The 25,029-nt window shown below is 40.3% G+C and overlaps 2 protein-coding genes across 6 annotated transcripts in view; one reads left to right on the forward strand and one right to left on the reverse strand.

The window, feature by feature from the left end:
- Positions 1-357: 357 nt before the first annotated feature.
- ep300a (E1A binding protein p300 a) overlaps positions 358-25,029 on the forward strand; it is a 35,394-nt gene continuing 10,722 nt past the window's right edge. The window contains exons 1-29 of one of the 5 annotated variants that reach the window (XM_008437887.2): positions 358-893; positions 4,597-5,246; positions 7,645-7,818; positions 7,955-8,276; positions 9,094-9,213; positions 9,539-9,766; positions 10,580-10,685; positions 10,783-10,908; positions 11,447-11,564; positions 11,701-11,836; positions 12,057-12,128; positions 12,248-12,333; positions 12,474-12,626; positions 13,356-13,850; positions 14,181-14,583; positions 14,688-14,806; positions 16,967-17,030; positions 17,997-18,172; positions 19,471-19,559; positions 21,353-21,463; positions 21,573-21,629; positions 21,701-21,778; positions 21,879-21,946; positions 22,909-23,059; positions 23,292-23,438; positions 23,546-23,659; positions 24,149-24,314; positions 24,446-24,613; positions 24,747-24,908. In XM_008437887.2, coding sequence (XP_008436109.1) covers positions 800-893; positions 4,597-5,246; positions 7,645-7,818; positions 7,955-8,276; positions 9,094-9,213; positions 9,539-9,766; positions 10,580-10,685; positions 10,783-10,908; positions 11,447-11,564; positions 11,701-11,836; positions 12,057-12,128; positions 12,248-12,333; positions 12,474-12,626; positions 13,356-13,850; positions 14,181-14,583; positions 14,688-14,806; positions 16,967-17,030; positions 17,997-18,172; positions 19,471-19,559; positions 21,353-21,463; positions 21,573-21,629; positions 21,701-21,778; positions 21,879-21,946; positions 22,909-23,059; positions 23,292-23,438; positions 23,546-23,659; positions 24,149-24,314; positions 24,446-24,613; positions 24,747-24,908 — 4,953 coding nt within the window. In that variant the 5' untranslated portion in view covers positions 358-799. The remainder of the gene's footprint in view (positions 894-4,596; positions 5,247-7,644; positions 7,819-7,954; positions 8,277-9,093; positions 9,214-9,538; positions 9,767-10,579; positions 10,686-10,782; positions 10,909-11,446; positions 11,565-11,700; positions 11,837-12,056; positions 12,129-12,247; positions 12,334-12,473; positions 12,627-13,355; positions 13,851-14,180; positions 14,584-14,687; positions 14,807-16,966; positions 17,031-17,996; positions 18,173-19,470; positions 19,560-21,352; positions 21,464-21,572; positions 21,630-21,700; positions 21,779-21,878; positions 21,947-22,908; positions 23,060-23,291; positions 23,439-23,545; positions 23,660-24,148; positions 24,315-24,445; positions 24,614-24,746; positions 24,909-25,029) is intronic. The other 4 variants (XM_008437890.2, XM_008437889.2, XM_008437891.2 and 1 more) reach the window with 4 other exon arrangements.
- The window catches only part of cbx7b (chromobox homolog 7b), a 23,949-nt gene continuing 22,304 nt past the window's right edge, over positions 23,385-25,029 (reverse strand). Inside the window, exon 7 of the mRNA XM_017310806.1 lies at positions 23,385-23,471. Coding sequence (XP_017166295.1) covers positions 23,424-23,471 — 48 coding nt within the window. The 3' untranslated portion in view covers positions 23,385-23,423. The remainder of the gene's footprint in view (positions 23,472-25,029) is intronic.

A 25,029-nucleotide genomic window follows, 5' to 3' on the forward strand; every position in this document is an offset into this window, starting at 1 on the left:
ATCATCTCAGGTGTTGTGGGCACAAAGTTTGCTTGATTCTACTAAAATCTCAGCCAAAAAAACCCCCAAAAAACAAAAAACAAAAAAAAAAACACACACCACAGTCAGTTTTTGTCAAAGATAACTGTTGAGTGGAATAACTCAAATCTCTTTGCATATGGTTACTTAAAAAGGAGGATATGCAAGTTTGTTTCTGCGTCAATACTTTTTTTATTTACCTGTAATAGCTATGGCGAAAATATTATTGAAAATACTTTTGTCCATTACTGCTGCACATTTGTCAGCTTTATACATTTGATTTGCATCCCATCATCCTCACCCGCTGCCACCAGCAGCACCACCACCACCGTCACTTCGCAGCCAAGCGAGCCTTTCTGCCCGACATTATCTTCATCCTGACTCCGCAGGAAAGGAGGCTGAAATGACGGATGCAACCATGGAGGCGACACCCGGGGACGGTTTATTTACACCAGAAGAGCCGCTTTAAGTTTACTAGAGGGAAGCAGATGCGTGTGTCCCCCTCTTTACTTTCACGGACCCCCTCCTCCTCCGCTGGCAGAAATTTATAAAGAACAAAAAATCCGACGAGGGAGGGGAGGGGGGTTGATATGCGCCGAGGCTGAAATCGAGAGGCGAACCCAGGGAAAGCGGAGTAATTTGTACACGGGACTTTCCCCCTCTTAGTACCCCAAACGGAGGGGGAAAAGTCGCAATATTGGCAACGAGAAGGAATGGGTTTCTAAAGGCGTGAAAACGTCTGCAATTGTGGATACTTTATATATTTTTATTTCGAAAAAATATGGCCGAGAACGTTCTGGACTCTGGCCCGCCTTCAGCCAAGAGGCCTAAACTCTCCTCTCCGGCACTTTCCGCCTCCGCCAGCGATGGAAATGGTAAGTTTTGATTTAGCCTATCTACCGCTGCCATGATATTGGTTTACATAAATGTTTTTCGGCGGCGTTTGGGACTGAAAGAGGACGGCGCGGCGGCATTATTTGGCTGTTTTTGTCGCGGCTCGCTAACGTTAGCTTGCTATGAGAGAGTGTGTGTCGGACGTGAGGAAGGGCTCCCCTGCTAGCTCCCGTGCTAACAGCCATTTTAGCCGGAGGAAGCTGCGTTAGCCATGGGGCTAACTCCAAGCTCTATACGGCTCCACAGCTGACGATGTCGTGCCTAATGGCTACTTCGCTTTGGTTGATTAAAAGCTCTGTCCCAGGGGAACTTATGCTAAAGTTTTGGGAGCTTTATCATTGTGTCACATAGGGACTTGTCTGGATAGACTGATATATTATACAAGGCATTATTAAAGGCTCTGCTATCTGCCTCACCTATGATGATATGTCGTTGAAAATGTTAGAATGTGAAAGAGTGTTTAAAATGGGACTTCTCGGTGTATGTATGAGATGTAAATTTGGGCTACAGTTGTTGTTGAGCTAAAATTGTAATTTTTATCCTGCTTTTTTTATTATTACTAATTGGTTGATGGTTTGTGGCAACAACTGGAATAATGGCCTAGGAGAAATCTAGATCGCCATGCTTCAAACATTGCTCCAATTCAAGGATAGTTGTTAACAATAAACAGCTCGTGATTATTTTTTTTTTAACTTTAGCCCTTTCTAACAAGATCAGGCACGATTATCACCAACTTGTCTTCAGGTTGACAGGTAATCCATCCAGAATGCTTCACACATGTCACGCAGCTCTCTATGGTATTTTGTGAAGGAACTGCAGTCTTCAAGAAAATCTTAAGGTTGCAAGGATGCAGTGTATTGTTCCTGCTCTATGTGACAGTGACATGCAGTACAGTGGCTTGCACAAATCAATCTACACAAATCAAGCCGTACGGTTTTTATGGGAAAGGCCAACAACAAAGTAGCGCATAGCGGTGAAATGCAAAGCAAACAGAGCATCACTTATATTTTATTTAATATATTAAGCTGAAGAGTGTGGCCATCTTTACTCGAATATCCCAATATAAAATCCAGTGCAGCTGGTTTCCTTTACACAAAATAGGGTTAGCTAAATTCAGGACAATCCTGGGAGAAAACTAAGGATGCACTGATCTACTTTTTTTTTTTTTTTTACTTCCGATACCAATATTGATATCTGAGGTTTAGTATTGGCCGATACCAATTTGATTAAGAAAAACAGTGCTGAATTGATTTTTTTTTTATTTCTTCTTAAAACACAGACCCAAATGTACTTAATTACACATTTATTTGATAACTCTGCTTCATTACATCACACTTGGACACACCAGCATCTTCACAAGCTTTGTCAAACATGCAAAAACAACTTTAATTTGTTCGGTCAGTACAGTTAGGATACAACCAGAGCTACGATGTAATGATTTAGGTCATAACATAACTTTGCGTTTAAATGTCCCAGTCGAAGTTCAGACCTAAAATCAGTTGAGAATATACTTGGAAAAAGTGCTGCTCAGACACTGCTCTGAGAACTGTTCTGGGGTGGAATTTTTTTTTTTTACCTGTCTATTATCACACTGACTCTAATCTTACAGACAGAGTTGTGACGAAATGATTTGGATTAAAATGTATTATTGTATTAGAATGGCCCAGTCAAAGACAACTGAGAATTTGTGGCAAGACTTGGAAGGAATGCTTGAAGAGATGGTCTCAGTCCTTTCTGACTCAGCTTGAGTCTATTTTGCAAAGAAGAATGGTGAAAAGTTTCTGTCTGATGTGAAAAAGTGGTGGAGCCGAACCCCAAAACATTAGCATCTGCAACAGCAACCAACTGCAGATGACTGCAAATGCATGCCACACTTTTCTGATTTTTATTTTTATGTCACAAAGCTATTATTTTATTTCTCTTACAATTGTGTGTTGCTATTTGTGATTCTAAAGTAACAAAATATGTAGATTGAACTTTTGCAATAACTACATGTGTGCAGTCTAGAGCTAAAATGTGCAACATGTAAATTGCAAAAAAACACATTTTTTACATCTAAATTTCACTTTGGTTTTTGATTTCTTTCTTGGACGGTGAGGTGTGTGCTGTCATGGTTACATGGCCTTTTACATCTGCGGAAATCATGAACAAAATTCAGAAAATCCTTTAAATAAAACACAAGTTTATCGTCATCAGTTGTTTTTTTGACAAAAGTGATTTTGTTTTTGTTAAAATAAAAATAAAGAAACGTGACAAAAGGCTTGTTAAAAATCACCACAATCTTTCTTTCCAAAAGATGTTTAGACAAAAAAAAAAAAAAAAAAAAAACTTTTGTCAAAATGACTTCGGACATTATTTGACAAAGGTGACGACATGTGGTTTTAGTTTACCTTCTTAAAATTATTACAAAATTGAGTTTTGTGTAGAAATTGGTGTTGCATGTCATTCTTAGCTTCTAGAAACTTGACGGGTGTTAAGAAACGGCAAAGAGCTGGATTTGCTAAGACTCCCATCAGTTTTCATATGTTTTCACTCCCTGTGAGAACTCATTTGAAATCTGTACAGTAATGATAATAAAATTGCATTTTCATTTCCTATGATTCTTGTTTTGTTTTGAGAAAAAGTGGGTTTGTACATACTGTCCGTTGGGCATCTGATAGTAATGAAGGATGTTTAACTGAAGCACAGAAACAACTTCAGCGGTGTTTCTATTTTTTTTACAGTGTTGAAAGGGCAAAGAAATGTATATAACATTTGTAAATATTGATAACAGTGATATTTATATCAATATCTGTCAAAATGTTTGTTCGGTGCTAAACCTGCTATCCGATAAATTGTCTAGTAATTGTGCTAAACTATAATATTGTTTGAGATCATTTTTAAGTAATATATTATTACATTGGTATTAATATATTTATTATTGATACCAATGTAATATTTATTATTATTTTATTATGCATAAAAACACATTCTGAAATAAGAATAAACTTTAAATTCTAACATACATTTAACACTGGAAACTGGAAGACATTTTAAATATCCAAAATAAATAACATTAGACACAACAAATAAAATGAATTATAGTTTCTGTAAATAGTTCCTCTAAAAAGGGATGATTGACACCAAAGCACCAGACTGAAGACTCTTGTCATCCAGTTTCTGGTGGAAAGATAGAAAAACGATAAGCTTTATTAAGCTTATCTTAATTTATTGTGTGATTCATACATTTTTTGCTTATTGTGACAGGCCTAATCAGTACATCTGTAGTTGTTGCGTTTGTGTTTATTCCTGAATGAGTATGATTTATTAATATTGTCTTAATGGTTTACTGCATTTTTCACTTAATCCTTCTGAAAATCGGACTATTTATTATATTTTAGCATGACTGTGTTGATGAGTGGTAGGGCAGTCATTCATCCAGCAGCCCGTTGTGTTTTTGAGTTAAAAATGGTTTAAAGTTGACAGAAAATTTGAAAAAAAAATAAAAAAATCTCTTGATAATTATGTGTTATAAAACCTTAGAAAATGCAAACATTTTAAAACGACTTAAGTAATGCTTAGCCTGGTGGGGCCACAAGTAAAGCCTGGTGGCCCGCCAGGCTTATAATACACTGGGGGAAACCCTGTCACCTCTTCTAATCTTTGATTTTTTTTATTTTAAATTTTTGTTCTTCCCATTTTCAGATTTCGGGACGCTGTTGGACTTGGAGCACGACCTCCCGGATGAGCTGATCATTCCCAGTGAACCGGTTCTGGTCAACGATGGGGATCTGAACCAGCTGAACAGCAGCTTGGGACGAGGCCCCACAGGTGGAACAGCAGGGGGAATGGGGCTGGGCTTCGGCCCCGGTCCCGGGGGGGAACCTGGCGGGGTTGGCGGGGGCCAAGACGCAGTGGCCAAGCACAAGCAACTGTCAGAGCTTTTGCGTACAACCACCTCCAGTCAACAAGGACATCCGGGAGCCATGGGCGGCCCCGGAGGCCCCGCGGTGATGGGGCAGCACCTAGCCAACATGAAGGTATCCTCAGGTCAGGGGCCTCAGCAGATGATGGGGGGGCAGCAGCAGCATCTCTCCCAGCAGCAGGCCAACATGATGCAGCAGCCGGGGATGATGGGTAACAGGGGCATGATGGGAGTGCAGCAGAAAGCCAATAACGGCCAGCAGCAGCAGCCAGGCATGATGGGAAGCCAGGTGATGAACGGCTCCCCTAGGATGGGCTTCGGGAACCAGGGGATGGCCAGCAGCAGCAACATGTTGGCCGATACGCTGCAGCAGCAGGGAGCCGCGGGGCCGGGAGCCATGAGGGGCCAACAGCATGGAGCCATGAACAAGGTAGGGGCCCTGAGCCTGTTCACACGGAGAGCTGATGGAGTTCAGTCAGATCCACCTGAAGATGTTACATCTGGAAACCAACACATTACTGTGTTTGGTTAAAGGGAAAAATAAAGTTACTTTTTCAGTTCTAATTAAATGATTAGCTAACGGTGTTGGCAATTTTATAGTTGATCAGCACGAAACATGAACTTATTTAAAGGGTTAGTTTATATACTGTATGTTTTGTCATACCTCAACAAAAATCACATTTCTTACCAACAGACATGCTGTCATGTTGGGGAAGCTGGGGGGGGGGATAATCAGTCTACAGATAGAAAATGTCTTAATATTAGCAAAACATTAGTCTTACAATATTTAATATGCTATCCAATCAGGTGAGGCTACAACAAGGAAGCCTTTTTATCATTTAATTTCTTTGCATGAATGCCACATGGGTCTGAAAGTGAATCCTCTGATGTACATTAGTAAAAGACAGATCTAAAACATCAAGTAGAGCGACTGCGTAGTAAGCTGTGCTACAAGAAAATATGTAAGAAGAGCTGCAGTAAAAGTTCATAAAATACCAATAATAATAAGTGTATTGTAATGCACCAGTTAGTATTTATCCATTGATCAGCTCTGATTGGTGATTAGCGGTCATAAGTAAATGCATCAAAGCAAAGAATTGCCACCATTCTAAAAACACATTAACCAAGTTTTAAACTTTATTTTAAAAACAATTTTTAGGAATGATTATGCAAAACCTTCCAGATCGAGATTATTTTATTAAAGAAAGGGTGCTAAATGAAAAAACAAGCATTAAAAAAACAATAATTAAAAACTTTAAAAGCACAAATGACGGTTGCTGTCGGACTCGGCATGTTTGTTACTTTGTTTTTCTGAATCCAGTCTTTATTTTCAGGTTTCTAATCATTTTAACTTCATAGTAAAATAGTTTTGAAAAAAATAAAAAAATCAGCACGGACACTGGTGGGCCATATCTTCACATATACCATGAACAAAAAGTATCACAATTTGGTTTCCTGTATTAATAATAATAAATTGTAAATGTTTTTAAACCTCAATGGTTGATTATTTGATTGTTACTTTTATTGTTCTAAGTGTTTTATTCATTGTTGGTTGAGGGCAATAATACGTGTTAACTGGATTAGCTGTAGCCGTGTCAACAGAGGCTTCAAGTCATGTGACTTGGAGTTGGACTCAAGTCACACATTGAATGACTTATTGATTTACCAGAATTGATTTATCAGAATCAATTAGATTCGTTAACAATTACATACCATGTCTAATTAAATAAACTTTATCACATATTTCCTGTTCATACGGTTGTTATACATAATTTGAGTTATTTTAATAATCCGATGTTACTCAAATGCTACTACCGTTGTAGTTGGTTAACATGGTTATAATTTTTTGTAGAAATCAAATTTTCTTAAACATTGTCATCATTGATCAATTAATTCATAACTTTCTAAATTTATTGGATGTTTTTATTATTTTGGTTAATATGTGCAGTAAAAAGCAACAACAATTTCAAATGACTCTGAAGTTAATTTCTTTTTGCTAGTTGTTCTAGCAAACAAAATAACCCCTTTTCAATTAATTGCAAAAAGACTCAGTTATTGTTTCTTTGATTAAATTACTTAATTGGTCAAATAACTTGTTAAAAATCTTAAATGAAAAGTTTAGGACTTGCACTACAATGATTTGGTCCCACCTATGTTTCTGTAACTGGTGTTTCTAAGCAACTAGTCTGAAAGCAGTGAAACATTTGGCTAAAAAAAGACTGTCTTTGCAATACATTCACCAAACTATTGTGATTAAAACTTCAAATTCATACTTCCCATGCCTCACACAAATTGTATTCGGCATCTTAAGCGTGTTTGGAGATTTATCCCAAGGAGTCATTTTCCTTTATCCCCAACTGGGCTCATTACAGCTGGAAGACATTTAAGTCTATTGCATCGCATGGAGGTTACATGGTTGAGTAGAGATAAGCAGGTTTATTCATTTATAAAGCAGTAATTACACACAACACGCTTTACTGAACTTTAAAGGAAAGATTAGAAAGAAAATAAAGCATGAAATGGAAGCTGTTTGGATTATTTCTGATAACTTAATTGCAAAGTATTATAAAAAGATTCTTCTGTAGCTAAAGATGTAAGTCTGCAATTTTAGTGATGATGACAATGTCAAAAATCCCACATCTTACCAAATACGTTTGATCTAGTTTCTTGTTCACATATCTTGGTAAACTTGAAATAAGACTTACAAGTAACTTTTCAGCATGGCATAAGTTCTTGTTGAAGTCAATAATTATTTATATTGATAAAAAAAAGCTCTAGTTCACAGACAGATAATTTCACACTTTTTCTTTTGATGCGTTGTGTTGCAGCCGGGCATGATGGGAAACCCAGGCGGCTCGTTTGGAGCTCCATATCAAGGAGGTCAGGGCCTGGGAGCTGCAGGGCTGGGCCCTCAGCTCCAGAACAAAGGGCCCATGGCCAACAACCTGGGCCAGTTCAATGTGGACAAGAAGACCCAGCCAATGCAAGCAATGGGTGCCATGGTAAGGGATGCACTCAGATTTAATTATGACGAGCCGAACACAGTAATTGTTTTTACCGCTTCTTCAGAATACTTTTTATGACCCACAATTGTTTTCCCCTCCCTCTTCTGCTGCTTTCCTTTTTCGGGCCACTGAGCAGTCGCAGACGGCTGTGGGCGGTCCAACGGGCGCACCGGTGGGAGGAGCACCAGGGATGGTCCCCAGCGCGCAGGCGGGCCTAGCAGGATACAACGCGCAGTCCTCCGCGGCGTCGGCTGCGGCCGGAGCGCCACCCACAGCGGACCCCGAGAAGCGCAAGCTGATCCAGCAGCAGCTGGTCCTCCTGCTTCATGCGCACAAGTGCCAGCGGCGGGAGCAGGCCAACGGAGAGGTCCGGCAGTGCAACCTGCCCCACTGTCGCACCATGAAGAACGTCCTGAACCACATGACCCACTGCCAGGCCGGCAAGTCCTGTCAAGGTGAGTCACTGCGTTGTAAACATGTTACCTTATGTCAGACAGATTTAATATGATGATTGCGCTTCTCTGGAAGTATGTTTGACTCTGCTGAAGTTCAGACCTTATAGCTGCATTATGTGACTTTTGTAAGAAAAAATAAATACATTTTTTACATATTTTGTTAAAGTGACATTATATCCTGACCCTGAACTACTATTGCTGTCAGAGCCAGGAGGAGGGGCTTAGAGCTGTCAATCATCTCGTATATGCACTACTAAATGTGCTAATGGCAGAGAAACAACTTGCCATTCCAGGAAATGCTAACTAGCCTTAACATTCATGGCAGACTCTGCTGTTGGAATTCAGCTTTAGCGTAGCAGAGAGAAAGGTGGGATGGTGTGAGTAGTGTCTACATGAGCATGATTGACAGTGCTAAGATACTGGGTACTAATAAATCGGTTCCGATTTTCTTAATATTGGGCGATCGGCTGATATTTACATGAGTTTCTGATCTTATCTACGTCTGCAAAGGTCTGAGAATCAGCCACTGCTCCCTTTTGGTCTGCTGTGGGAGAGGACCGACAGACAGAGAGGTTACGTCTTCACCTTAATGGTTTACTGAAATCAGCCTCCTTTTGTCAACTTAGACAGTTTTAGACAAAGTATCAGCATTGGTCAAAATCAGACTGTGGGCAGCTCAAGTTTTGTTAAAGATTGATGATCGGTCAGAAAACTGAAATCAGTGCACAGATAATTTTATACCGTCCTTTATGTGCTCATATTTCATTTTCACATTTCGTTGCTCTGTCTCCCCCCCATCCCTCCGTTCCCTTTGCAGTGGCTCACTGTGCGTCCTCCAGACAGATCATCTCCCACTGGAAGAACTGCACGCGCCACGATTGTCCTGTTTGTCTGCCACTGAAGAACGCCGGGGACAAGAGGAACCCGCAGTGTGAGTGTCTGTATCTGACCAAAACGACACATCTACTCTGTTTCTTATTTTATTCCCAAATACTGTACAACTGATTTCTTTCTATAATTTTATTAGTTTTGACTATTCCAGTAGTTTGTAGACATTTTAATGCTAAGCGTGTCCAGCTTTGCTTGTTAATGGATTAGAACCAACAACCTCATTTTCACCTTATTTGTAAACTCTGCTTTTTTAGAAGCTTTTGCATAGACGTTTTAAGTATTTGTTGAAATCACTGCTTTTGATGCTTTCGAGCAGAGCAGATAAATGATCACTGATCACTGATCCAATATTATTCTTGCTGTCCTCACAGCTCTGCTGAGTGCAGCAGGTTCAGGACTGGGAAGCTCGCTGGGTTCGGTCCCTGGTCAGCCCAGTACTCCCAACATCAACCCACCCAGCCAGATTGATCCCAGTTCAATAGAGAGAGCCTACGCCGCCCTGGGGCTCACCTACCAGGGAAACCAGATCCAGGGTCAGACCGGTCCACCCAACATGGCCAGCCAAGGTCAGGCCGGCATGAGGCCTCTGAACCCAATGAGTAAGTTAAATAAAACAAGCTAAGCTAACATCCAAGTAATTCCAGAATAATCTGTTCTTTACCTGGTTACAGGGCTGGGCAATTATCGCATTGTTCATATTTTATCGTAATAAATTTATCAGAAGAATTTATATTTATGATTATAATAAATTCCAATTAATGATGTTTAACCCCCCCCAAAAACTGTCCTTCTTGTCAGTTTTACTATTTTCTCCACTGAAATGAAAACGTCAATAAATATCAGTAAATTTGAAAATAATGTGTGATACATGTCACAGTTTTTATGTCACTAAAAAACATGCCGCATCATCATCCTCAAAATACTTCCTGTCGTCGTCTTCATGGTTTGCACCAACATCTGGTTGTTGGTCATGTGACTCGCGAAGAAAGTGTTTCTGTCGTAGTTTGGCAAAATAAACCAATTTTCATACAGCCAAAAACAGAAATATTTTCAACATTTCTATTAAGCAAATTTATTTTTGAAATGTCAAATTGTGCAATTATATGTACAATGAAAACACACTTAATGTCACAATTCTACAGTTACCTTAAAATGAGGAAATAAATACTTATTACTTTTATCGTTATCGCAATAGTACGGCAAAATATTGTGATAAAACTTAAACTTCGTATTGCCCACCCCGACCTGGTTAATGCCTTATTGCCAAAATCTTCCAGATAATTTAAATGAAACTGAATTATTTATTGTAAAACTGCAGACAAAAGTTACCTAATAAGAGAGCGTTCTGTTAGGAAAGAAGCAACGTCATCAGAGTTGTAGAGTTGTATAAAGCCGATCTCTTATCTGTGTAGGTGTGAATCCGATCGGGGTCAACGGCGGCGTGGGCGGCCCCCCTCAGAGTCAACAAGCCAGTTTACTACAGGACACCATGATGCATCTTAATGTGAATAACCAAAGGTAAGAGAAGGCACCACGATGTAGGATGAGCAGTTTGACTTAAAATATCAAGAAATCAGTTTAATGATACTCTATTTTTTTTATTTATTATTTCCAGTTTGATGAATGATGCTGTAGGAGTCGGATCCATGCCCACAGCAGCCCCTCCCTCCGCCACAGGGATAAAGAAAGGCTGGCATGAAGACATTACACAGGACCTCCGGAACCACCTGGTGCACAAGCTGTAAGCGTCGCCAGCAAAACACAACACACTTCGACTTGTGTCACCACTTCGAAAAACCTTTGTGCTTTTATCGTGACAAAATGTAGAAAATCTCAAACATCAACTTATTTTATTAGGATTTTATGTACATACTCCAAATTAAAGTGACACATCACTGTGTAGTGGATTTTAATTGACGCCTGATTTTCTGAGTTGTTTGGTAAGAAAAATCTGATAAGTGTGGCGTTTATTTGCATTCAACTCCCTGAGTCAACACTTTGTGGAAGCGCCTTTGTGTCTCCAGCAGCTCTGGACGCTATAGTTTTATTTCATTTATTTAGTTTTTGCTCTTTTTAGTGTCTGTGTAACTTTCTTTTAAAAACCTTTCCACAGTTTCTAATCTGGATTCAAGTTTGGACTTTGACTAGGACATTTAAACACATGATTGTGCTGTAATCTAAACTCAATTTCCTTCCACATGACAACTATCCACAGTCAGTCACAGACTCTGCTGTTCCCTCGTCCCTTAGCCTCTTCCCGTCTGCTTGTTCACTCACAGTGTCCAGGCCATCTTTCCGACTCCGGATCCCGCTGCGCTGAAGGACCGTCGGATGGAGAACCTGGTGGCCTACGCCCGGAAGGTAGAGGGAGACATGTACGAGTCGGCCAACAGCAGAGTAAGCTGCTCTCTACTCAACCTTACTAATTACCCAAAAAATATATATAAATGGAATATGCAGAGTGTAGTAACGTCTTCAGTCTTCTTCATTGGTGGTTCTGCCGTTAAGATTTTTTCATCTTTTTTTTGTCCAGGCTGAGTACTATCACCTGCTGGCAGAAAAGATCTATAAGATCCAGAAGGAGCTGGAGGAGAAAAGACGGACTCGGCTGCAGAAACAGGGCACAGCAGGGTCCGGCATGGGTCAGTCACCAACCGGACTGCCTCAGAGTAAGTGGACATCTAAATCATGCCAGTGCCTAACTTTTTATTTGTGTTTTTACTCCGATGCGTTGCATAGAAATCTTGGGTTTGCAGTGTAAATAACTTGTCATCACATCTGTTTTCCTTTTTCTAACTTCTTCAACCTGCGCCTCAGTAAATCAGCTCTGCAGTTCTACTTTCTCCCATTGTGCACTTATGGGTGTCGCTGTCTGTCTCCTTTCTGCAGACGGCCCTCTCTCTGATCCATCCATGGTGCGGCCTCCTGGACCCACTCAGATCAACAGGATGCAAAACCCAGGTAGAGAACTTCCTCCAAAGATTGTTTTATCTGCTCAGATATGATTTATTTGCACAAAAAAATTCAAATTTTTCATGAAACAATTTATGTTCCTAACATTATGTGGGTGTTTTTGTCAGGTATGAACCAGTTCAATCAGATGGGGATGCCAGCTATGGGTCAGAGGTCAACACCGCCTCTTACTTTGGGAGCATCTGGCAACCAGGTCAGCGCTTTGCTCTGTTTTGTTTTAAGCTACAGCTAATAGAGCCATTTATTGTTTCTTTGACAAATCTGCTTCCATAGAGATGACTTTTTAATCAAAGAGAATTTAAAAAAATTTTGTTTACACATTTATTCGCTTAGCTTGGGATGGTTGGGCCCAGAGTGGGACAGCCCAATGTCAACACAATGCCGACCCAGTATCTGTCCCATGGACAGTTTCCTGGGTCAGGACCTGGAGTTGGAGCACCTCAGCCTGGACTGGCCCAGCCTGGAGCCCAGGGTGGGATGGCACAGGTAGGAAGACTCGCATTCCTTTAATTCTTTCCTGTCGGCCATGTTTGTTTACTCTGAACTCATATTTGGTCTTGACATTATTGAGAGGTTTTGTGACATTCTCTGTCTGAAATCTGAATGGTGGTGAGTGAAATCAGTTTCACTCCTGTCTTATGGCTCAGCACCAAACACTACAAGCAAACCTGCAATAGCTAAGATTTTTTGTATCATATTCGTGGTCTCTTAGGTTTTTAAAATTAGACGCTTGAACCAGACCTTAGCTTTTCTCTGAGGATATGACAAACATTTTCAGTAATCTCTTCATTAAATAAAAAATTATCACCTCTCTCTTTCCCAAAGATGTTTTGGGGAAAAAAAACTTTTGGCAAAAAAAAAAAAAGACATATACTATATGTATTTTTTATTTTTTTTGCAAGACTTTTCTGTCAGGCAAATTTTTGAGTCGCATTCAGACATGTTCATTCTGTTCTGTTACTTGAGCCGACTGAGGCTACCACTAGTTAGCTTTTTTTGTGTCCATAATGGGTGCAGATTATCGGCACGTTTGTCTTTGCTTTGGCTCATTTCTGTTGCCAGCTCATATGATGCTTCATTGACACCATAGTATAAAATTTTATTTTCTTTTGTACATTACAGCTTTAAATTTAAATTTCATTCATCGTGGTCTTAAAAAAATCTTAAGTTTTAAATTTGAGTTGGTGAACCCTGTCCTCCTCCTTCTGCCTGTAGGCCCAGATGGGAACTCCTCCATCTCTCTCCGTGGCCAGTCCTCTGGCACAGCCCGGTTCAGTGGGCGGTCCTAGTGGGGTCCCCTCTGTGGGGCCCATGGGTCCCCAGAGTGCGGGAGGCGGCGGTCCCAATGCATCTCTTGGCACCCCCGCTCCATCCGTCACCTCATCTAACTCCAACCAGCAAGCCAACTCCATCCCCCACCTGGGACCCATGCGTGGCAGCTCTCCCTCCCCGGCACACAGTCGCTCCCCCACGCCCCACCAGACGCCCCCCAGACTAGCGGGCTCCCAGACGCCGCAGCCACACACCCCCAACGCTCCTCAGCTGGCGGGGCCCCCACTGGTCCTTCAGCAGAATCAGCTCAGCCAGGGCCCTGGCTCCAACAAGCCCCTCCAGCAGCAACACATGGGGCCCTCAGGTTCAACCACTCCATCTCATCCCGGACTAGCCCCCAGCTCCACGCCGCACGCCGCTCAACTGCCCCGCACTCCGGTTAGTTAGTGCTGCAGCTCCTCCTGTTCTAAAGGAAATAATTTGATCTTATTAGTTTAAGTTTTATTTGCAAGACATTTCTCTTTTTATTTCAAGTATAAATCTATTCAGTCCAATCATAAAGCAGGGCTGGGTCATTAATCGATTTCATTGAGTTTTTTTGGCTTTTGTAGATTAAATTTTTGGAAAATCTGGATTTTTCCCCCCACAAATTTGAAAAAAAATCTGGTTTCTGTAGTACAGTCTTGGGAAAAAATAGTCCACTTTTTGTAAATATTTTCTGTTAATTTAATCCAATTAACTTGAGTTTGTCTGTAATGGTCCCTGCAGCTGTCCCAGAAGGGCTCGTTCCCAGCAGACAGCCAGGCCATGACACCGGCCTCCGTCGGTAGTCAGGATGCTGCGTCCCAGCAGCCGCCGCTGGACGCCTCCGCCACCAAGATGGAGCCCAAGGCGGAGGTGAAGCACGAGGATGAGGAGGAGGAGGAGAGTGACACGGGCAGTTGCTCCAAAGGGGGGAAGCTGAGCAACCACAAAGCGGAGGAAAAACCTGTCAAACTAGAACCTAAGAAGGAGGAGTGTTCCGGAGACAGAGGGAAAGGAGTCCCCATGGACACATCCATGCTGTCAGTGGCCATGAAGACCGAAGAGAAGAAGCCAGAGGTGAAGAAGGAGGTGAAAGAGGAGGAGAGTTCAGAGGCAGCTGCTCCACAGGCTCCTGTGAAGAAGAAGAGTAAGTATTCGCAAAACCTGGATTCGTTGTTTTACAGAGCTGAAAATACTACGTCACAGACTAGTTGAGTTAAATGTCACTATTTTCCCTCTCCATAATTTCAGTCTTCAAGCCGGAGGAGCTTCGTCAGGCCCTCATGCCCACACTGGAGTCGCTCTACCGACAAGACCCAGAATCCCTCCCGTTCAGAATGCCTGTGGACCCAAAGCTGCTCTGCATACCTGTACGTATTCTGAGTCAGAACGATGTCCTCAACCCGTTCTCTCTCTCACAACTACCATAACTACCAGTTTCATGTTCCTACTATAGCTGCGTTTCCTCTAGAGGTGGGCAGATCCATCCAAAATATCAATAACATCAATACCAAGTTGGTATCAGTATTAGCACTAGCATGCTAAGATAAAGTTCCACCTTGAAATTTTATTTGGGTTTTGTATTCAACTCTACCTCAGAATTAATTTTGTTTTGACTTTTTCTCACATGATAATTTTTCCACTTTGTTTAGGAAAAATGCTAAAAAATCATGTTAATAAGTGATTCAGTTATCTTGTAGATACATATATAGACTTTGTCCAAATTCTGGCCCATGTTTGAACAAAATAATTCAAAGAAAAAAGAAACAACAAAAACGGCAGTAGTTTGATTATATATCAAAATCAAACTTGCATAAAAAGTAGAGATGTGCCGATCGATCGGCCACCGATCATAATCGGCCGATTTCCGTGAAAAAGTGCATGATCGTGATCGGTGATCGCCGATCACGGTCTCTGGTTACCGATACCGATCACCTGCTTCTCATTTCGCAGCCTGCCTGTGCAGCTGGTCTCCTCTTTCCTTCACACTGCGCAAACGCGCAGCAACAAATCCTAAGCGATGTGGAACTATAACGCACTGAGTGAATGGGGAAGTTTGCGTGTTGCGGCGGAAAATTGAAGCAGGTCAAAATGCATCAACACAACGAAGCTAATTCGACATAAAAACAATGCCATACTTGACGGAGTTTGGCTACGTCGAGGCTCACTGCAGTAAAAAAAGACATATGGAGGATCAGATAGCAGGTAAAGCAGCGCACAGCTATAAACACTCACCCGGATTAGCATGACGGTCAGAAAGCTAAACAAATAACCCGCAAAATTATTTAATTATTTAAAATTATATAATTATTAAATTATTTAAGCTGCGATGTAAGACGCTGGTTCTGCTCTCGCTGTTGAACCGCTGCTACGTGCTACAGGTAGTAATATTTCACAGTCGGATCCGCTTCTGCTCCACCTGGTAGTGACTCTCACACCGAACCTCTGCTTAAAACTTTCGCTGTCCTTACATGAGACAGATAATCTCTGAAAAAATAATTGATCTCCTCCCTGTTCTGCATAATTACTCCGCTCAGTCAGAAACAGCCACTCAGAACTAGCAGTAATCAGCTAGCCGCCATGCTATCAGGAAGTTTTCATTCAGTAACTCTGGATTGTTTATTGTAATGGAACCTGTATTTGTCTTTGAATGTTAAGTTTTATACTTGAATTTTTTGGCAATGTTGAGAGGTTTTATTTTGGCTCTTTCCATTATTTAGCCTCTTCAGAGCCTTCATATGTTATCAGTCTGTTAAAGATAGTATTATCAATAGCAGGACAATTTGCACAATGCCTGTTTTGTTTAGTTTTCTTCTTGGAAAAAGTTATTAAAAACAAGTTTTTGTCTAAATTAAGGTGAATTCATGGTTCCTTTTTCCATAATGTAACCGGTAGTGTTTATGATTTAAAAAAAGCAATTATGTGATCGGTATCGGTGATCAGCCCTCATCGGTGATCGGTGTCGGCAGGAAAAAACCTGATCGGCACATCTCTAATAAAAAGTATTGGTATCAGCGATACTGGCCCTGTATTTACTTGGTATTGGATTGATATCTAAATATGCAGTATTGCACATCTTTTTCCCCCAGTAACCACACAGCTGCACTAATTGGAATTAATTTGCTTAATAGAAACACAGCAGTTTCGAAGAGTCAAAAGTTTTTTTGTTACCATGAGGTGAGTTTTTTTTTTTGGCCGTATCAAAATAAGTGTCTTTACAAAGCTACAATAGAAACACTTTTTTTGCATCACAAGTCAAAAACCAGATTTCACTGCTGATGAAGAAGGCAAAACGACAATAAGTAGTTGGAGGATCATGTTTCTTAATGACTTATCACATGAACAAATTTATTCACATGTGATTTTAATTGTGTTTCTTATTTAAAGGAAACACGGCGGTTGCAAAATTGTGTATTTTTGAAATTAGTGGAATATCGACAAAGTTTTGCAAATGTTTGTAATGGAAACAAAGCTTCTGTCTGGACTGTGTCAGCATGTGTCTAATGACATCCTCTGAAACATTTGGACAGGACTACTTTGACATAGTGAAGAACCCGATGGACCTATCGACTATCAAGAGAAAGTTAGACACAGGTAAGTATCTGTCTGCTGGAATACACACCTTATCATACATATTGTATCAGAGGATTTCTACACCTTTAACCACAAACTTCACCATATTTATTTTCCAAATTCCATTTTTTTCTTCCCAAATTCCACTTTTTCCACTTAAATTTTTCAGAATTCCATTTTTTTTCCAATTTAGCCATATTCACTAGCCTAAAGAGTATTTGATTACAGTATGAATAGAAAAAAAGATGGAACATATCGATGGGCAGAGGTCAACATTTCCTGCTATTCTGTATCATAAATGAAACAAACTGCTGTGGTTTTACAAGCTGTTAAAAAGTTTCCCCTTCATTTTTTTCTATTTTGATCATTATGAGCAAAGCTAAGAATCTTGTTCTTAAAGTAAAAGAGAATATCCCTTATTAAAATGCTTTAAATGCTTTAAAATCAGAATACTAAAAAAAACTAAATAGTAAAAGCTCATGCACACTTCCCTAAAGAACAGGACCTTTTGTTAATTTTTATTTCTTCCATCTCCAGTGAAGTGATGACTGCCAGCGTTTTGGCTTAGCTTTCATGTTTGCCACCACTGAATATGAATATTGTGGATTCCATTTTGTCTATTAAATTCTGTCTGCACTGCGGAAATTATATTTCTCTCCATATTACTTGGATTTGAAGTGATAAACTGATGCAAGGCAACTTAGACCTGTGAAGTAAGATGGAAAATCCGATTCTGTTTTTAAAATATTCAACAACTTTCACTCCCCTGTGCTCTGGTACCCCTAAATAAAGTTTGTCAAATGTGGTCAGTAAACGGAGCTCAGTATGTCCTAACAAGTAACAGCAAAACTTCAAACCAACAAGTGATTCTCTCCCTTTATATTTTAATGTAAAGTTCTTCTACTTGCCAGAGAGTCATTTAAAACACTCGATCTTTCAGTTATCACTCACTAACTGACCAGCTTTGTGGCGTTTGTGTCGCTGCAGGTCAGTACCAGGACCCGTGGCAGTACGTGGACGACATCTGGCTGATGTTCAACAACGCCTGGCTGTACAATCGCAAAACGTCCCGCGTCTACAAGTACTGCTCCAAGCTGGCCGAGGTGTTCGAGCAGGAGATCGACCCCGTCATGCAGGGCCTGGGCTACTGCTGCGGCAGGAAGGTGTGTAGGCACACACTTCTTCTTTCAGCAGGAAATATTGCAAAGTATTTGTCTTTTATCAAACACACTTTTTGCTTTCTCTTTGATTCCATAGTTAATAAGGCCAGACTTATCAACTGACTTTTACTTAGAAAAAGGTTTTAGAGAACAAAAACCTTCTCTTTATTAATTGGTTATACCTGGATTGATATTGCAAATAAAAAAATGGGACCCAAATTCTGCTTTTATTGCAGAGAATAAGCTGAATTTATTCTTTTATGTTTTGTCCAAGCACAAAAGAATTTTCAAACTGGAAGCTTTTCTTTCAGTAATCTGCAAAATCCTTTTTAAGGTTTGGGTCTACAGTGATTTAAACAAAACAAGACAAACGACAACAGACTTCTTTACTTGTTTCTTTAAAATTGTTGTGTGCTCAGTTTGTTGTTGAGCCAGTAAAGTAAAAAGACATATATATATATATATATATATATATATATATACTATGTTGGTTTTGTGATTTTTAGTTCTTTAAAAAAAAAAAGTTATTATTTGGCTCAGAAATGTTTGACTTCATGATTTTGTCCCAAGTGACAAAAGGTTTAGACTTTTTGGTCACACAAAAGCGAAAGGAGAGAAAGTTTGGACAAACAACCAATAAAAAAAATGCAGAAAATAAACAGAATAAAATGAAATACCCAGTCAAACCTCAGTGACACCGACCAGTTCTTGCATATACAAAAGCAATTCAGTCTACACCAGTTCTTGACACTTTTTAATTTAACTATTCATCCATTTTTTCTTTATATTCTTTCAATTGTTTTAGAAGCTTTTGTTTTCTGTGAGTCTGTGTGGACAAGTCGTTTCCTCCACTAATGAAGCCTGATCCGGCTCTCAAATGCAAAAATGAAGTCTGCTTCGCCTGTGACGTTGGTTCATAACTAATTTTAGTCAGGGCCGTACTACTGCAATATCATGTTTCACTTTTTATTGCAGGGTCTATTTTTGTTTTTACAGACAAATACCCAAACCTACTGTGTGTATAAGGAAAGCCTGGACGAGTGGTCTACGTTTAACGACTTAATATTAGACGTTTTACCTCTAATAGCAGACTATTCAGAGGTGGAAAATTGATGTTTGGATTAGTCTTCGTCCTATCTTACTTATTATTACTGGGTGCATTCGCTAAACGATTTTTAAAATTACAGCATTTTTAGTTGAAGGTATCTTCTTGATCCCTGATGATGTTATTCTTTAACCTTCAAGTTGTAGAGAGCCATCAGATTGACGTGTCCCCTGTCCTCTTGTCTTGTGTCCGTCAGCTGGAGTTTTCTCCGCAGACACTGTGCTGCTACGGGAAGCAGCTGTGCACCATTCCCAGAGATGCCGTTTACTTCAGCTACCAAAACAGGTATGTAGACGAGATGATGACCGAATAACACAGGGTCAGGTTTCAACTAGGTGTTTTGACTGGTAAAATTACTCGTAGTAATTAAATACTATTATGTGTTTACGTGAGTGTTATATGTGTATGTTGATCTGATTTATGGTTTCCCTAAACATTTCACTTCATGTTCTCCATTTCTATTTAACTCCCTGTGATTCCTGACTCACTGGCATTTTAACAGTCAGTCCTATGATCACATTCTTTATGATTTTCTGAAAACTCAAAGAATAATCATTAATTAATAATTATACCTGTCATGATGATTTTTTTCTGGACAATAAATTGTCCTAGGAATTGTGGGATTAACAATAATATTGTTTTGAGACCATTTTCAAGTAATGTAATGGTAATGGCACAATAATGCAAGAACACACTGTCAAAGATCAATAAACTGTAAATTTTAATGAACACTTGACACTAGAGCTGGAAAACATTTTAAATACACAAAATAAATAAACAAAACAACACAAACAATAAATAAAATGAATTATCAAGTGTCTGTAAACAAAATAGTCCTTCAAAAAAAAAAAGGGCTAGTTGAGACCAAAGCAACAGACTGAAGACTTATCATCCGATTTTTGGTAGAAAGAGAGGAAAATGATAAATTATGCAAATGGAAATGATTGAGCAATTCATTGATTTTTTTCTTATTGCAACAGGCCAAAACACAGCTACTATTTGAAGCAGCAAAGTGGAAAAAATGTGTCATTTTTCTTCTGCTATTTAAACGTTATACAATGTCTGCAGTACGCAGTTTAATGCAGCTAGCTTGGCTAGCATCCCTACAACAGTGATCTGAGTTTGTTTTCGAATGTAAATCTTTCCTCTTACTTTGAAATAAAAAAAAAAAGTATTAAATTTTGTAGATTTGACAGTATTGGCAGAATTTGTAGGTTAAAGAAAATAAAACGAAATTTTGCTGTATTCTGTTCAGCCTTCCTGTTACCAGCTGAAAGTCCTGCTCCCTTTTGTGGCAAAAGCATGTCGCAAAACAAACTCTTCAGTTTAAATAACATCTCTATTTCTTCTAACATCATTCCAACAGAAACTAGCCAACTTTGAGCCCCCGTTCAGTAACGACATCCCCACTGAAGAGTGTTGTTAACACAATCTGGTAGCAATTCATTGGTACTTTCAGTGAACACTAAAACATTGGATTTTTTAGTTTTGAAGTGTTCGTTGCCAGTCGAGAGAGGAAATTATGCAGTTTAAAGCTATTATTTGAACATCTTGGCATCTATCTTCATTTTCATCCTTCACCTCTGACCTTTGCTAACCAAAGTAAACCAGTTCACTGTAACAGGACCGACTTTAAAATGAGCTGCTTGAATGAAGAGCTGAGCCGTCTCTTGGGCTTTGCTGTTCTGTGTAATCTACATGTCCCCTCCCCTCGTACAGCGGCTGTTAACTCTGTTCCTGCTTCGTTAGCTGGGATGCTGCCTGTTGCTCATCCTCACATGTCCAAATTGCTAATCTGTGCTTTGCCTCACCTCTCTGCTGTCCTTGGTGTTCGTCTCGTCCTGTTCCGTCTCGTTCTCCTGTCCTCTCTCCCACTCACTGTGACATCAACACTGGCTTGTCCTCCCCCAATCCCTTCCCTTACCCGTCTCTCCTCCCCGTTGAAATCATGCCTGGCTATGTTGACGACGACTCCCCCGCCGTCCTGCTGTCCTCCTCCCCGCCTTGTTCGGTGGCCGCCCCCCTGCCCCCTCCCATGCGCTGTCTGTGGTTGACTGTGCTGTGGGGGAATGGTGTAGTTCACCAAAATTTGGGCTTGTTGCTGACAGGTACCACTACTGCGAGAAGTGCTTCAACGAGATCCAGGGAGAGACCGTTTCCCTGGGCGACGACCCCACCCAGCCGCAAACGTGAGTATTTCTATTTTTCTTGCTAACATTCCAGAGCAGCTCTGCTGCGTCTCAATCGTTTCCGACTCCATAGCTGAGGTTTCAACCTGTCGTACTGCTCTCATTTCAGGTCCATAAACAAGGATCAGTTTGAGAAAAAGAAAAATGACACACTGGACCCTGAGCTGTAAGTCTAGAGCCATTAGACGCCACGGCGCTTTGGCAACCTGAACCTAACATGTCTGTCTCTCTGTCCAGGCTAGTTGAATGTATGGACTGCGGACGCAGGATGCATCAGATCTGTGTTTTGCACAATGAAACAATCTGGCCAGCTGGGTAAGCAACATAGTTTTCTTATGGAATAGCTAATTCGTTTACAAATTGCTTCTTTTATTGATTTTTACCTGTTTTTTTTTGTTTGCTTTGTGCTTCATAGTTTTGTTTGTGATGGCTGTTTAAAGAAGATAAACAAGCCGAGGAAAGAGAACAAGTATTCTGCCAAAAGTGAGTAATGCATGATGATGTACAAATTTATGGTGAGGCAGAAGTGAACTCAGTTCAGTTCACTTATACACCACCCAATTCACAAGAAATGACGTCCTGTGGGACTTGACAAAAAATAATTTCAGTTCAATCATACATACATATATTCCAATTAGTTGTAGTTGGCAAACAGTGCGTTAAGCTAATTTAATTCTGAATTAATTAGACTTTATTATTAAGTACAGAGTTCCTTTACATCTTACACAAGTCTGGAATTTAAGTATCTTAAGTCTGAATAGCTGAAAGAATATAAATAATATTTATATTTCCAAACTTGATTCCATATCTAATTATCTGAAGGTCCATTCATCCATCGTTTTGTCCATTTATCTGTCCATCATCCATCCCTTTATTCTTGCAACATTTTGTCTTGTAGCTCATCAATTCATTCTTCCTTTTGCCCATTGCTCCCTCTGTCCATCCATCCATTTGTTCGCTCTGAAGTCATCTTTTTCAATCCCGATGATGGTTATCAATCATCCTTCAATCCATCTGTCCATTCAACATCTCTTCATTCATCCCTCTTTTTGTCTGTGTGCCCTTCCATTTCCCACTCCAGATTTTCAAATTCCATGTTTAAAGCTGGATCATTATAAAAATATCTTCATAAATTTATAGCAAGCTTATTTAAATTATGACTAAAAGGGAGCAAAGCAGTAAATTTGAGTGGGAAAACATGAAGTTTTGACATGAAAAATGTGGTGGGACCCTGAGTGTTGCCTATAGGCTGCAACAATAATAAAAATGAATTGACTCCAGATTCCAGTTTTTCTCTTGCGTTCTTACCTTCCAGCCAACTGGTGATGCATATTGGGTAACAGTCTATATACACATGATGAATGAGAGGAGAATTGTCGTTTTCTGTCATTGTAGTTAGAAGTGATGACGCTTCTCTTTACCGTTCTCTGCTGTTTGTCCTACAGGGTTGCCCCAGACGAAGCTGGGAACCTTCCTGGAGTCAAGAGTGAACGACTTCCTGAAGCGCCAGGCCCATCCTGAATCCGGAGAGGTCTTTATCCGGATCGTCCATGTTTCTGACAAAGTGGTGGAAGTCAAACCAGGAATGAAGTCCAGGTAAAAAAAAAAAAAAAAAAAAACAACTAAAAGACTTGTGAACATCTGCAAGTAGGTGGTTTTACAGCGGTTAACCTTCAGATTCCTTGAGTGTTTCTAAGCTAAAAGGTGTTGCCTTAAATGAAAAAGCATGGATGTTGCTCAATTTTTGTTCCTCTTTCGGTGCTTTTCTACCTCAGAAGGTGTTGGTTTATGCATCACAGTCATGACTTCCTGATGTTTCTGCTCTCAGGTTTGTGGACAGTGGAGAGATGTCCGAGTCGTTCCCTTACAGGACCAAAGCTCTTTTTGCCTTTGAGGACATCGACGGTGTGGATGTCTGCTTCTTTGGGATGCATGTTCAGGAATACGGCTCCGACTGCCCTCAGCCCAACCAGAGGTACAGAAACCCACCATGCCGCACCTTTTCCACCTATTGTGATTTTAAGACAACTTAAAATCAGATGAATCAGTTTGAATCAAGTCGGCATCATGGTTTCCTTCCAGGAGAGTCTACATCTCCTATCTGGACAGTGTTCACTTCTTTCGGCCTCGCTGCCTAAGAACAGCAGTTTACCATGAAATCCTCATCAGCTACTTGGAGTACGTCAAGAGGTTAGGGTGAGTGCCACGAAATGGAACTTATTTGAGTTCTGTTCTGTCCTTTTCTTTGAACACAAACTTTGTTGGTACACAGAGTTAAAAGAACGCAATGTAAGTTGATCACTTTTTGTCATTTCTTTCCAACCTGAAAGATAAAATATTCTACATTTCAGTTTCATTGATTGTTTAGATTTGTGAGTTTATTGGTATAAAACACACAGATAAACACCTGCTCATTAAAAAAATTAACAGCCTTGACTTTTTAAACTCTCTTTTTGCCTCTAAACCCTAAAAGAAGACCAGATGTACCTAATATGATTCCAGTCCAGATTTCCTAAATCATTATCAATAAATTTTGATCCAATCAGAATCTTTATTGTCTTTTTTTTTTCCTCCAATATCTAAAATGTTCTCAAATCTAAAGCTTTAAGTGTGTCACAGTGTGGAATCTTGAATTGAGTAAGGAGCCACTGGTTTTGACCAGTGTTGGGTTTCTGTTTTGGCCAGTTACACCACCGGTCACATCTGGGCTTGCCCACCTAGTGAGGGCGACGACTACATCTTCCACTGCCATCCTCTGGATCAGAAGATCCCAAAGCCCAAGCGACTGCAGGAGTGGTACAAGAAGATGCTCGACAAAGCCGTAGCGGAGCGGATAGTACACGACTACAAGGTACACACCACTGAAACCTGTTTTAGTTTCTATGTCTCCTTTTCCTCTAAGTTTTACCGGAAAATGTTTAGAACGTCAGATAAAAATCAGTTTTGCAGGACATTAACTTTGCTTTGTTTCTTGCGTCAAAGGATATTTTCAAACAGGCGACGGAGGATCGTTTAACCAGTGCCAAGGAACTGCCTTATTTTGAGGGCGACTTTTGGCCCAACGTGTTGGAGGAGAGTATCAAGGAGCTGGAGCAGGAGGAGGAGGAGAGGAAGAAGGAGGAGAGCAGTACTTCTAATGAGAGCATTGATGTAAGGCTGAGTCTCTTCTCTCTCTCTGCTCTTTGATTCAGATTGTTTCTGGGAAGAGGAGTCATAAACTGGTTCCAGAATGCATCAATGAAACAATAACAGGTTTTCTTCTTTTTCTTTCTCCTTTGTGCAGGATGCAAAAAGCGACAGCAAAAACGCAAAGAAGAAGAACAATAAAAAGACAAGCAAGAACAAAAGCAGCTTGAGTCGCTCGAATAAGAAGAAACCCGGGATGCCCAACGTTTCCAACGATCTGTCGCAGAAACTTTACGCCACAATGGAGAAACACAAAGAGGTATGGAGGCACATGCAGCGCAGCCCATCTAACCTGCTGATCACTTCTAAATATTAGACCAGTCTGACATTTGTGGTCCAATTCTGACATCTCTGTCAGCCAGAGGCATAGGCTTATATAT

Source organism: Poecilia reticulata, linkage group LG19 (assembly GCF_000633615.1).
Source record: "Poecilia reticulata strain Guanapo linkage group LG19, Guppy_female_1.0+MT, whole genome shotgun sequence".
In the NCBI taxonomy this organism is placed as follows: Eukaryota; Metazoa; Chordata; class Actinopteri; order Cyprinodontiformes; family Poeciliidae; genus Poecilia; species Poecilia reticulata.